Source organism: Macrobrachium rosenbergii, chromosome 7 (assembly GCF_040412425.1).
Source record: "Macrobrachium rosenbergii isolate ZJJX-2024 chromosome 7, ASM4041242v1, whole genome shotgun sequence".
Classification (NCBI taxonomy): Eukaryota; Metazoa; Arthropoda; class Malacostraca; order Decapoda; family Palaemonidae; genus Macrobrachium; species Macrobrachium rosenbergii.
Window position 1 is genome coordinate 26,065,001 of NC_089747.1, and position 13,411 is coordinate 26,078,411.

Below are 13,411 nucleotides of genomic sequence, written 5' to 3' on the forward strand. Positions count from 1 at the left end.
TTTTACTGTATTTTCTCAGTTTTTTTTTAATGCCTCTTGTCAGAATTTTTACTGTATTTTCTCAGTTTTTATTTCAATGTCTCTTGTCAGAATTTTTACTGTATGAAAGATAAAAAAGCAATAAAATTCACAACCCAAAAGAGGCAGAACAGCATTCGATATCTCTTAGTGCATGCGTGTATAACACACACATACACACTCGAGTTATAAATAGCTCAACGTGTTGCCAATATCTATGACAAGATTCATGACAAAATTTGCATTATAAATATACTTAAATAATGTTTTACTGTGAATATGAGCGTTACATTTGAGATGAAATATAAACAGTGATAAAATTTTATCATGTGTACTGCTAAGAATCAACCAAACTTGTGATGAGATAAATCAAGCACAGCACAACTTTGCCCTTTAGGCACGGCCCCAATAACACTTTTTAGCATCTTCAATAAACTAAAAACTAAAGTAAATGCTTTACAAATCGACGTTAAGATATTCAGCCAAAAAAAATAAATCAAATAGAAGAGTTGTGATGGACAAAACGTGATGATACGCAAGGGTAATTCCTTATGATTATCACATGCAACTAAACAATGAACTTCCGGTGACTTCATGAGGCCATGAAGTACGCCAACTCTATGCTGGGACCACTCAACAAGCATTTTGCATTCCTCTAACATGCCTGGCAAGGTACTACGTCCAGGTAGTACATTGGGAACTATTTTTCGAGATTAAAAAAAAAAAGATTTTTCCCCTGACATATTCTACGTCCAGTGGTGCTGGAGGGAGTAAAAACGCCGTCTAAAAATACAGCCTATGGTGCCCAAAGAGTGAATGGCTGATAAGCATATGGGTCATAAACATATCTTTCTCCAACAGGCTACATCCGGAAAGTATTAATGCACTTGGCAACAAAGTGTTTTCCCCTCTTTGTACAGTATATTTTCTTATAAACAGTTAAATAACCTAGCCAATTGCCTTTTGCATAATTTTTTTTAGTTTAAAGTGTGATGGTTGTTGTTTATAAGCATACTGAGTGCTCTCACCTATGTAGTATTGACAAAGTAGGGGGAGTAAGAGTACGGTGCTGCCATTGAATGCAGTATTGGCAAAGTAGTTGGGGTAAGTGTACTATGTTGCCGTTGAACACCCGTAGAGTTTTTTCACTTGTCCTGCTCTGGATTTTGTCCTTATCCAACAGGACCTGGCTCTGTTAATCCAGATAATCGAGAGATTGCTTATATATATATATATATATATATATATATATATATATATATATATATATATATATATATATATATATATATATATATATATATATATATATAGAGAGAGAGAGAGAGAGAGAGAGAGAGAGAGAGAGAGAGATTTTCTATTTTCATCGTTGAGTTGGAAAAGTATAGATCTATTCACTATAAATATAGCCATTTCAAGGCTATATTTATAAAAAAAAAAAAGTGGTAGAATGAAAAGTGTTAAGCAATGTATATTGTGATGCGGGATCAATTCGGGACAGAAGGTGAAAATGTTTGATGTTTGTATCAACGACTGTAGCTGGTACCGACCTGATAGGCTGAGTCCATCAGGTAGAAGTTCCAGGTGTGCTATGGGGATCCTACAGATGGTAGAGGATAGGAAAGGTGAATAGTTCTTCAATAGTGAGCTTATGGAAGGATTTTTTCTTTCTGGTGCGATGGGTTTATAGTGGGGAGAAGCATTGTTGCTTGGTCTCGAATTCTATAACTTGATGACAAGGATCTCTTGTAAGGTTCAGTCCATGTTGGTCTTGGCTGTGCCTTTCGGCAGCATCATCTTGGAGGCGCCTCAACAGACAAGTCTTTGTCTTCTCAGAATATGAGGCTTTGTATGTCCCACAGTTCTCATTGTGGTATTACATATTTCCAGCCGGACCGTTGTAGTTTGGCTAATTGAGGGGCTGTGTTATTATTTTAGGATAAGATCTGCTGTCTTCGTAGAACAGTAGTAAATGGCAGTTTTTAAACCCATTGATGCCCAATGATGTGTTGATGCAACACATCACTGTCTTGAGTTGTTTCGATTTGTAGTACATATGCTTTTAGGTGCTGACTTTCTGCTAGTATCATTAGCAAGAAAGGTCGTGTGGGAAGAGAATGAACAGTCTCTTTCGGATACAAATACATAGTAAAGGATAAGAAAAAAAAAAGGGACTTGAATTTTGGAGTTTTTCAATTCTTCATGGCTTCAAAGAAAAGAAGATATGTAAAAGACATGTCACATTATTGAAAATAAAATTTTATAACATTCTAGTTAATTGACAGTCACTTCAGTGGTTCAGGTATGTAAATGGTCAGTTTTCGTATTTTAAGCAATGAAAAATCTGTTCTGAACTTCCGAATTTTTTTTTATTGCCTTCATACAACAGTGTTGAGATTTAATTCTGTTCATATTTCTTAACAAAAATTCGTTGTTAACAGACATACACTCATAACTGATACAAAAATACAAGCACGCACACACACACACACACACACACACACACACACATATATATATATATATATATATATATATATATATATATATATATATATATATATATATATATACTGTATATTTTAATTATATTTTTGGGTGCTTACTTTGGTGGAAACAGTACAAGAATTGGAAAGGCTTGAAAACAATGCTGATTGTCTAGAATGTGACGATGAAGATCAGACAGTCATTAAAAAAAAGAAAGAGGTAACAATGTTCATTTCTCTTCTAGAGAACGATAAAATAACAGTGAAAGGTTCTAGGGGTGGAGATATTGTTCATCTGTCTAACCTTCGTGGAAATCAACTGGTTTCTCAAGTTTTCACTGGTGAAAATACCCAAGGTCCAAGCAAAGAAATCAAAAGTGAAGAATGCGGTGCTGAAGGTATTCAACAAGCAGAGATAAAATCTAAACAAGCTTCAGATCGGCCCTCTCTTGTTGATGTACCTGATACACCAACACAATTATATGAGCTTTTCCTATTTTCTCTTGCCATTAAACATTTAACTTCTCAAACTGCACAATGTGCATCTCAGCCTGGTAACCACCAATTTTCTTTGCCATTCAATGAGATGAAGGTATTTGCTGGATTATTACTGGTTTTTAGAAACAGTTCTTTATCAAGACGCAGACAGTACTGGTCAACCGAGTTTAGATACCCAAAATTTGCTGATATCAAACTCAATGCGTTGAAACCGGTTTAAATAAATCATGAAGTACTTTCATGGTGCTCGTAATATATTGCATAGCAACGAGGATAAGTTTGCAAAAGTATGGACACTCGATACCATATTGCAATCCATGGTAAAAAAATGGTAATTCCCTACTCTGAGTTATTTAAACAACATCGCCATGGACAATGCTTGAGTTTTTGCTTGGGAAGGTGGATATGAAGAAGACCTGCCAGATTTTACAAGGTCAGTTTTGCAATGCTGGTTGAAAAAATAGGAACTCTACCTAAATTTCAAGAAAAACAAGTCAGTGATATGAGTACACTGACTGCTGAGACATGCTTCGACATAGTGGGTCATGACATCACTGAGAGTGGTCCTAAATACCAACGAAGGTGTAGGAATTGTCATAACCAAACATTTTACATCTGCAAAAGATAATGAAGAGAACAGCAAAAATGTCTGTGTTCTCGCAACAGGGCGGAGGGCCACTGGACCCAGTGTTGTGTTCCTGCAAGGGGAGAGAGGCTCCTGTGCCCAGTGATGAGTTCATGCAAGTTCTTATTTTGCCGTCAATTCTGAAATACCTAACCAGTTATATTTTAAAAGCCAATTATGGTCTCGTTACATCCTATTCTGTAACATATGTGAATCACAAATGATTTGATAAACCTTCATTTTCTCTAGGCATAAATGGGTTAATACCATCTGTTATTGCAAAAAATCTTTGATAATTAAACATCAGCTTTATGTGCTGCAGACATTTGGTTTATATACAGTAGGGTCATGGTGGTGCTGTTTTCAGTCGGATCACTTTCTTGGTCTCTATGCAATTTGTTCAGGTTTCTTCTCATGAATCTCTCAGCCATGGTATTGGAGAAGCTGTTATCTCAAAAGCTGTTGGGCAGCTCTATCTAGTTCCTTTAGGGTGGTAGCCAAACAGCTGCAGTTAGAGAGAGAGAGAACAGTGGATGTATACTTTTTTCATAAATTCAGTGTAATGAGGTGGGCAGAGTCTCGAGTTTGCAGTTTTCACACATAGGAAGATTTGTATCACAGTGCCATTAGGAGGACATTTAAGGAGGAAAATTGGCCTTGCCACTCCTGTCTTCAGTGAAGCACAAGCCAGATATTTTTCTAAAAGACTTCCTTGAAATATAGAAGTGCTTCATCTTCTGATACCTTTATAAACGTGTTATCGGCACATGCATAATTCTTAGGGGGGTTTTCAGTTTACTGAAAACTTCCTTTTTGATGCAACTGTGATGAAAATCACAATGAGTAACCCCAAAAGGGGTGCCATACCAATTCCTTTAATTTGCCAGTACGTCTCTCCTCCTAGATCTCAGAATGTAGCCAGCCACCTCTGGGTAAACACTGAGAAGGGTCTTCAGCACATTCTTGGGGACGTTGATAGATGTGAAGCCACCACCAAACACTTTTTTTAGTATGCCTTTGACATTCATGTTTACAGGCACATTTGTGAAGAGGGATGCCACATGAAGAGGGCCTATGATAACCTTAGAGTTGATCAGGCAGTTAAAGATGAAATGCTGCAGCGTAAAAGAATTCAGTCCATCATAATGTTTAATACTCTATAAACCAGGTGGCAATAGGAGTGGGAATCTTAGTAGATTCCCTGTTTTGCATGTTTTTACACTGCTTATACATAATGAGATCAAAGTGTTCTGCGAGTGTATCGGACTACCTTTTAAGGTCATCTGTTGTGTACCCGAAGGTCTCTTGAATTTTGTAGTGTCTTGAAATATTGAATCAATCTTGGACAGGTAGTCCTACTTCTGTAGCACGACATAAGTATAGCTCATGTGCTCCCAGTGAATGCTTGTATTCAGCTTTGAAAATAACACAGTTTCTGCTTCATTGTGTTGTTGCTCCAGTAGTTCGTTCTGTTCCATTACATTTTCCAGTTTATTTATCTAGTAATTTCTGTCATCTTTTCCTGTTTCCCTTTAGTACCTCAGAATTATATAAGTATTTTCACTAACCATTCATGACCAAACGTTTTGAAACTCCTTACACTATTTTGTTACTTATACTAACGGGTTCAAAACTTCTAATTACCTGCACCTTTCTCACCCTTCGAGTTTTTTCTATTTCATATGTACAACACCAAAAATTTATCTCAGTAGCTTCAAACACTTTCTTACCTTCATATTCAGCATCACAATTCATTTCTGTCAAGGAAATTTGGCTAAACTATCCTTCCATATACTCTAGCATTGGTTTCTTGAGCACTCCTCTTTCTATTCACATCGTTTGCATGGTTCCTGCTACTATCTTGCTGACTTTTTGGATTTTTAGGCACTCTTATTTTCTACATTTTTACATATATCCTGATATATCTGCACCTAATCTTTCTGGGTTGTTAGGCACTGTCTTCTCTTTCACACCTTTTTCTTACATCCTACTTCCTTCCTTGGTTTATCTAATCCTTGATTTACTTCTCACTTCCTAACCCAATCCATTACATTACCTACCTAACTCTCAGTGCCCTTTCTTTCTTTCTTTCTTTCTTTAAATCTTCAGCTGAAAACCCTTATGGACAGGGTTAACAGTCTATAAACCCAGGAGGGCTCCTAAGGGAAATCAGCCTGCAGAGAGAGAGAGAGAGAGAGACAAGTTATAGGGAAAGGGTCTGCAGAGATCGGAAATGAATTTGCTCCTCACTTAAATATTTGGAAATCAGAAGATTCCACAGCTGCACTAGGCAAACTATTCCACATTTTAGTTGTAGCCAAGATAAAACTCTTAGCAAACTGAGTAGTATTAAACCTGATACTAGAAAATGACACTGTTTGCAGCAGCAGCCTACGAAAACAAGTAGGTCAGTAAAGAAGAGTGCAGACGATGTTTGTCATTGTAGTACATTTATGCAATAAACACTATAAACTCTATGTCTATGCCTCAAATCAACATTAAGAGTTGGCAAAATAAACTTTGAAAAATAATTATATCCAAGGTTTTTTCGAAGATTGTCAGCACTTACTTAAAAATTCATTTAAAATATTATAAAAAGATCCAATAATTCCCAATAATTTCAGTTTGTAGATCAGTGCTTCAGGATTCACTTGATCAAAGACTGTACTAAATTCTAGACCAGGGCTCGGCAACCTTTTGGAGAGTGTGGGCCAGACAGCTCTGCAGTGTTTTGGAGGAGGGCTATGATATCAAATCTACCATAACGATCACCCAATGCCTTAAACTAGGTAGCCAAATTAAAAAGATGCATAGGGAGCAGTTTTTCAAAACCTTTAGATAAAACAGGGACAATTGAAACTGGCCTATATTCTGAGGGGCATGAGGATGCGCTTGGTTCCTTAGGTAATGCAGCAATGTTTCCCTTCCTCCGGGCAGAAGGAAAACGTGCAAATCCAACTGATCTGAAAATGGTCGTAATCATAGGAGCAATAAGATCAGCAGTCTTTTTAAAAAAGATGGTAAAGATCATGTTAGGGCCTATGTCACCATGAATGTCAAGGCCCAAAAGCAAGGTTCTGACTTCTCTAGACCTGAAGGCCATTGGACACAACTTAGGCTCTGGAAAGTATGACTGAGGCAACACCACAGACTCAATACACTTGAGCAGACTTGGGCCAAAATTTCTGCCTTCAGTTTAGCGCAATATACAGCAATTCCATCAACATGCTTGAATCCACTGCAACGATTGATGACTTGAGAGTAGGCCGCCACTTATGGTCATACCACTAGAGAGCAAATCTCCTTCACACTCTCATTATAAGCTCTCTCAGCCCTCTCATAGACCACCTGGGCTTGACTTCCAAGTTCAATGAGATTATGCCATAAAAGTCCAATTGACTGTTCTTCCATAAATGTTAAGCGTCTTGTTTTCCATGGTAGGCAAGCTTACATGCAGCATGGTTTATCTTTGAGACGAAACTTGAGGATTTTAGATGGAATTTTTTACTCGGCAATAATCTCAAGGTGATCATTTAAACACTCAGTAATATTCAGACTTCTATAAATATCGCTCCAACTGAGCTCAATAAGATCACAATGTATAAAATCCAAAAAGGCTTGGGATTTCAAATATACCTTTCTTGAAAAAGCTAACATTAGGAACAAACTGTTGTCCACATTATTTTCTCTGAAACTAGATTAAACAACATTGGAGATAGAAGGCATCCCTGTCTCAAACCTGTTTTAATTTTGAAACATTGCAGTTTTTTTTTCTTCCCAACTGGACACAACTCTTACTTTTCCTGTAGCATACTTTTACCACGTGTATAATCTTTTCTGGTATACCAAATTCCTTCATAATATTCTACATTGATGGTCTATGGATACTATTATTCGCTTGTTTGAAGCCAACAAAGACCTGCCATACATCTCTAATTTACATCCACTGTTTTTTTCCATTATCTGTCTCATAACAAAAACCCGGTCAATCGATGATCTGCTTTTTCTGATTCCACAGTGATGTTCACCCAATACTGTCTCTGTGTAAGGTTCTGATTTATCTCTTATAACTTTGGCTAGTACCCTATAACAGTTTGATAGAAGTGTAATCCTTCTATAGTATAATTAGTACAGTTTGTACTATCTCTCTTTTTATGTACCATATTGTTGGCTTCTCTTCTGTTCTCCAGATTATTATTATAAGCTCAAAGATACTTGAGTGTGACATCTCAACGCCATTCTTAAGGGAATATGCTAGTATGTTATCTAAACCAGGTGCCTTATTAGTCTTCTGGCTACTGATTGCATTCACTTCTATCAGCGTTGGTTCCTCCACTCTCAAATCTGGTGCTTGCATATGTCACCCCTCAATAGGATTTACTGGGTCTTCTCTATTTAACGGCTTAAAAAAATAGTTCCTCCATATCACCAGTACTTTGTCCTCTAGTACTGTAATACTTTCAATGGCATCTTTCACTATGCTGCTTCTTGCCTGGTATCCACTCTTTATTTCCTGATACCCTATAGTCTTCCCTCATCCTACCGTTTCTCATGATTTGTCCATGTTTTCCAGTTCCTTATTCATTGCATCTCTCTTCTTTCTTCTGTTTATTCTCTTTGCTGCCGGTCTTTTCTCCTTGAAGTTCTCTCCTAGTGCCTGATTATTCTTGTTTTGTAAGAATCCTATCCTTGTTTGCTTCCTTTCATCCCCCATTCGTCTGCAGTCCTCATCAAACCAATGTTCATTACGTGTGCTCTCAATGTACTCAATGGTTTCCTCAGCCGCTTCTTTAGCAATTTGTTCTGCTGTACGTCTCCACATTTTTTCTGGAGTCCTATTTCTTTGTGTTCATTTAGCAGTCGTAGATCATCAAATCTGGTTCTAATTCCGATCTGGTATTCCATCCTACATGTCTCATCTTTGAGCTTATCAGTGTCAAATTTTTCTCTCCTTTCATTCCTACTGTTACTTTTCATTTTCAACTTTATATATATATATATATATATATATATATATATATATATATATATATATATATATATATATATATATGTGTGTGTGTGTGTGTGTGTGTGTGTCTGTGTATATATATATATATATATATACATATATATATATGTGTGTGTGTGTGTGTGTGTGTGTATGTATATATATATATATATATATATATATATATATATATATATATATATATATATACATATATATATATATATATATATATATATATATATATATATATATATACATATATATATATATACATATATATATATATATATATATTTATATATATATAATTTTAATTATTCTTTTGGTCTTGAAAAAGACTATTGCCGTTTGTAAAAACTGTCTCCTAAACAGGCAAGTAATGCTGCACAGTGTCTTAAGTAAAGTGTGATAAGAAGCAATTTGTTCAACTTGAAAAATATGAAACAAATTTCTTTTCTTACAATTATAGAATATTGATCTCACTATTCATCAGATTTGACGAGGTGATATTTTCTCCGTTTGATATGTATTGAAGTTGAAAAATACTCCATGGAAAATTTTTACACGTAACAAATATATTAGTTACTGATTAAAACCAGAACTCTCCACTTCTTTTCAGGATCAATAAGTGATGATGTTGAAATAGTTGACGCTTCAGCTGACGATCCCCCACTGTACGAACCTCCACCTGATTATGAGGAAGTTATAAAAGTTATCCTATCAGGAAACAACCTTAAGGTAGGTATTTGGCCTTAGTTTTGTTGGTTTATTGGTTTAGATTCGATGAGCATAAGTTATATAGGTTATGATTTTGCATGCAGTTGATTGAAGCTGTCCAGTATCCCGTCTATTTATAGTCTAATAAAAGCTAGATTTTCCCGTATATCATTGTGAGAAGGGTACTTAGAATTTCACAATAAATATGGGTTATTCACGCCGTGCACAATCAAACAATATAAACTCTTTGCAAACAGCTTGTGAGACGACCTGGAGGCCTTACAGCATGGGTGCCTGACAAACTTGTTGATGGCGGTAGCGCAGGCAACAACCAACCAAAGTCGGACAGACCAGTAAGGACACGTCATGCCTCCTTAGATCTTGAGCGAGGGATGGAAGTTGTGCTGTGGAACTCAAGCTCTGGTGTTCCTCCAAGGTAGAGTGAAAAATCTTATTCTTCTTTTTAGTAAAAGTAAAAAGTAAAAGTATGTCTTCTGAACACGCACCTGTCTGCGCAAACCCGAATTTAGGAGAATATCAGGGATATTTGATTATCTTAGTCTAGGATAGATATAAATTAACTTCAATGATTTTTTACCTCGTTATCATGGTGTTCCAGTCTCAAGTTATGGTCTTAGAAGACACTAATTGCTTCTTTATTCTTGACAACATGGAGAATCTAGAGCAAATTAATTAAGAATCAGTTTGTTGCATTTATTTGGAATACTTTTAATCTTGCAGAAACACAACCACCAGTGCAGTCACAGTAAATAACGAAAGTGGATCCCCATCAGCTCCGCGCCAAGTAGTTCCATTCCATGTGGGGCACATTCGAAGATCATCCCTTCCTACAGCACCAACACCAGAGACAATGCACCATGATGTCCAGGGTCATAGCGTTAGTATTGCCCCTGAAACTATACCAGAGGGGCCTGAAAGCCTAGAGTCACCACGACCTCCCATTCGACATACACATACACTTAGCTCTCCTCAAATTTCATTAAGGTCATTCAATTATGATACATCAGCAGTGTCAACACCAGGACCAAGTACCCCTAAGCCTTTGCAGTTATCAAATAGGATGAGGAAAAGCAAAAAAGGGGCAAAGAAGGGTGGAAAAAGGAAAAAATCATCTGCTATTAAAAAGCCAGAGCGACAAACAATTAAAGATGATTCAGCTCCTCCATCTTATGAAGATGCAATGCAGCAGGTTATCAACAGAGAATCTCACTCTGCCATGCTTTCAGGAGAAGGACACTTGAGCAGTGATAGTACTAGTCATGTAAATGAAAGTACACAAACTAGTCTGGATCAAGGTTTGATAATTGACACAGAAGATCTTTCACCAACAGACAGAGTACATGCTGCCAGAGAATTGTTCCAGAAGCTTTCTAATGGGCAACAAAAACAAGGGAATGCAGTTCGTGAACTTCATGGGAATTATCACATTGCAAAACGTCCAGTAGTACAGGTCAATAAAACTAGGCACCTTAAGAATACAGCTGCTGGAGGAACAATTAGCCGAGGTACTGTTAAAGCTCGTAAGGCAATGTTGTTGAAGTCTCAGAACCTAAGACGAGACTGTGAATGCAATGGAGCCTGTTCTTGTGCTCACTTCAAGGCAGAAAGTCCTGCAGAGGAGACTCCTGCTAAAGGTGGGGTCAAGTCTAAAGTGCAGTATTATCTTAAGATTGAAGAGGGTACTAAGAAGAGGGACTATGATTCATCCATTGAAAAGTCTCCTGTAGAACAAGAACTTGAGACTACACATGAAGATCCCACAAGCCTACTTGCCACAGGTACAACTCAGAAAAAGAAAAAATTGGTCAGAAATAAATCTGCACCAACAATTGGACGAATCCGGGACCTAGATTTAGATATATATTTCTCACAGAATGAGGAAATACCTGGAACAGCAACTCCTTCACCAAGTGAAGACATGGAACGGCCTCTTATAACCCCTGTCAATGATGCATCAAGGCCAGTCATAATTGTGCCTAAGAATTCATCTAGTGGAGATGGCTCACCTAAGCAAGAAAAAATGCTAAGTATCCAGAGTCGAGTAAAGCATTATAACGATCTTACAAGACCCAAAAGCCCATCTGTGCCATCTCGCACACCTTCACCTATAAATTCACCAGTGCAGTGTATGAAATTGAGTCATTTTCTTAGGGCAGCCTCGGATGAGTCTTTAGATGAGAATGATGGTGTAATAGTTGGTATGCGCAACATGAAGAATGCTGTACGTGATGCCAATATCAAACCTGGATTGGTTAGAGAAGCTACTGCAAAATTCATAACTACACTAGCAACAGATATTCATCCTAAATTATGTCCTCAGGACTCGGAGGATTGGAATACAAGTGAAGATTCCCCACTCCCAATTAGGATTCCTTACCTCAACTTACAAAATGAAACTCCAAGCTCTCCAGATATATGTGACCGTGACGCCCTCAATGTACCCCCTTTGAAAAGAGAAGAAGCAGAATCTATTGAACTATGGGATTCAATATCTCAGGGTATATCTGAAACAGAAGGCTTTGCAATAGAGGCCAGTAGAGATTTGTCACCTGTCCCTTCTTCTGGGGCAGTGCCTAAGAAGTGTGCTGGTGAAGTTACAATCAAATTGAGAAAAAAGACTACTACTAACCTAGAAAATCAAAATATGGATACCAAGTTCTCTGTGGAAGAGAAAAAAGAGGAAACAACTAATACTGAAAGAAGCATATACAATTCATCCCCAGAATCTTCTGCAAAGGTGATAGAAACCAACAATAAAGGTGATTGTGTAAAGCCTAGTTTAGATTCTCCAAGTATAATCCTTGAGGAAGTTAACCTTGGTCCAAGAATCTCAGGCTATGAGAGCAGCTCAGATGAAGAGTCATTGCCATCATCACCAAGTCGTATACAAAAACCGAATGAAAAGTTGAATGAAACTATTGATTCAGAAGTTGATATTGACATTTTTTCAAAGACACCTGAACATGAAATTACAGTCATATCTCCATCTAAAGCTGATTCTCAAAACCCAAATCCAAAAAGAGAGGATAATGCAAGGAAGATTCCTATTCCCTCACCACGAGGGTCAAAGATCTCGTTAGCAAAGGCGTCTTCAGAACCTCAGGCATCATCGCCGGCTGACATAGAATCTCCACTAGAACCTCCCGCAAAAGAAGAACTAACTTCAGCACTAGCATCTCCAGTCCCTCCGCATTCTAGTGCTGACCTAGAAGATGAAGCTGCTTCATCTCCAACACAAGTGGTTACCGATTTGAGCACTCAGATGGAACACAGCGGAATTGTCACTATAAGTAGCAACAATGGGGTGAAGCGTGATTATATTTAAATAAAAATTATTTTCATTGACATGGCAAAATTGTCATGTTTGTCCCATAGCTTATAAGTATATATAATTATATATATATTTATATATATTGATTTATAATGTTTTCTGTTTTTATGAGATCCTTGATTTTATATGCTCTGGTTATAAATCATATATGGATTGTAAACATAACAGTTGTCATGTAAAGATGACTATTTTAGAAAGAAAAATACCGTAGCATATAGTAGTGATTTAATTTAGTGGATTTTTCAAGAATGAATTACCTCTTATAATCCTCTATGGCAAATTTAAGTCAAATTCTTGGTACAAGTCATGACACACATGAATCTGTGTAGATGACAAGTTTGTTATTACTTAGATAAATAATGGATATGGTTTGTGGAGCTGAGGCGGAATGGAACTTCCTGTTTTATACCTCAGGTCCAAGTATTTAACTTTCGTAATATTAATAAGTGAATGTAGTTCTTATGCTAAACACATTCTGAACTCCCCATCTATATTATCAATGTTTACACAATATACTATATGAAAATGATCAGAGACACACAGTGCAAACCTGCATGTAGTTTCTCGGCATTGCAAAGACATAAAAGTCACGCCGTATCATATAGACCACTTCCAGACGGGTAGCTGCTCAAGGTGGTATTCAACTCTTCATGGCAATAACTTAATACTAAGGGGCTATTTCACTACAAGGAGGAGGCATGTGTCTTAGCTCATAATTAAAA

The 13,411-nt window shown here is 37.0% G+C and overlaps 1 protein-coding gene across 5 annotated transcripts in view; it reads left to right on the forward strand.

The window, feature by feature from the left end:
• Culd (CUB and LDLa domain) overlaps positions 1-12,782 on the forward strand; it is a 99,802-nt gene extending 87,020 nt beyond the window's left edge. For all 5 annotated transcript variants that reach the window (XM_067106844.1, XM_067106842.1, XM_067106843.1 and 2 more), the window contains 3 exons: positions 9,240-9,358; positions 9,595-9,773; positions 10,079-12,782. In XM_067106844.1, coding sequence (XP_066962945.1) covers positions 9,240-9,358; positions 9,595-9,773; positions 10,079-12,683 — 2,903 coding nt within the window. In that variant the 3' untranslated portion in view covers positions 12,684-12,782. The remainder of the gene's footprint in view (positions 1-9,239; positions 9,359-9,594; positions 9,774-10,078) is intronic.
• The last annotated feature ends 629 nt before the right edge of the window (positions 12,783-13,411 follow it).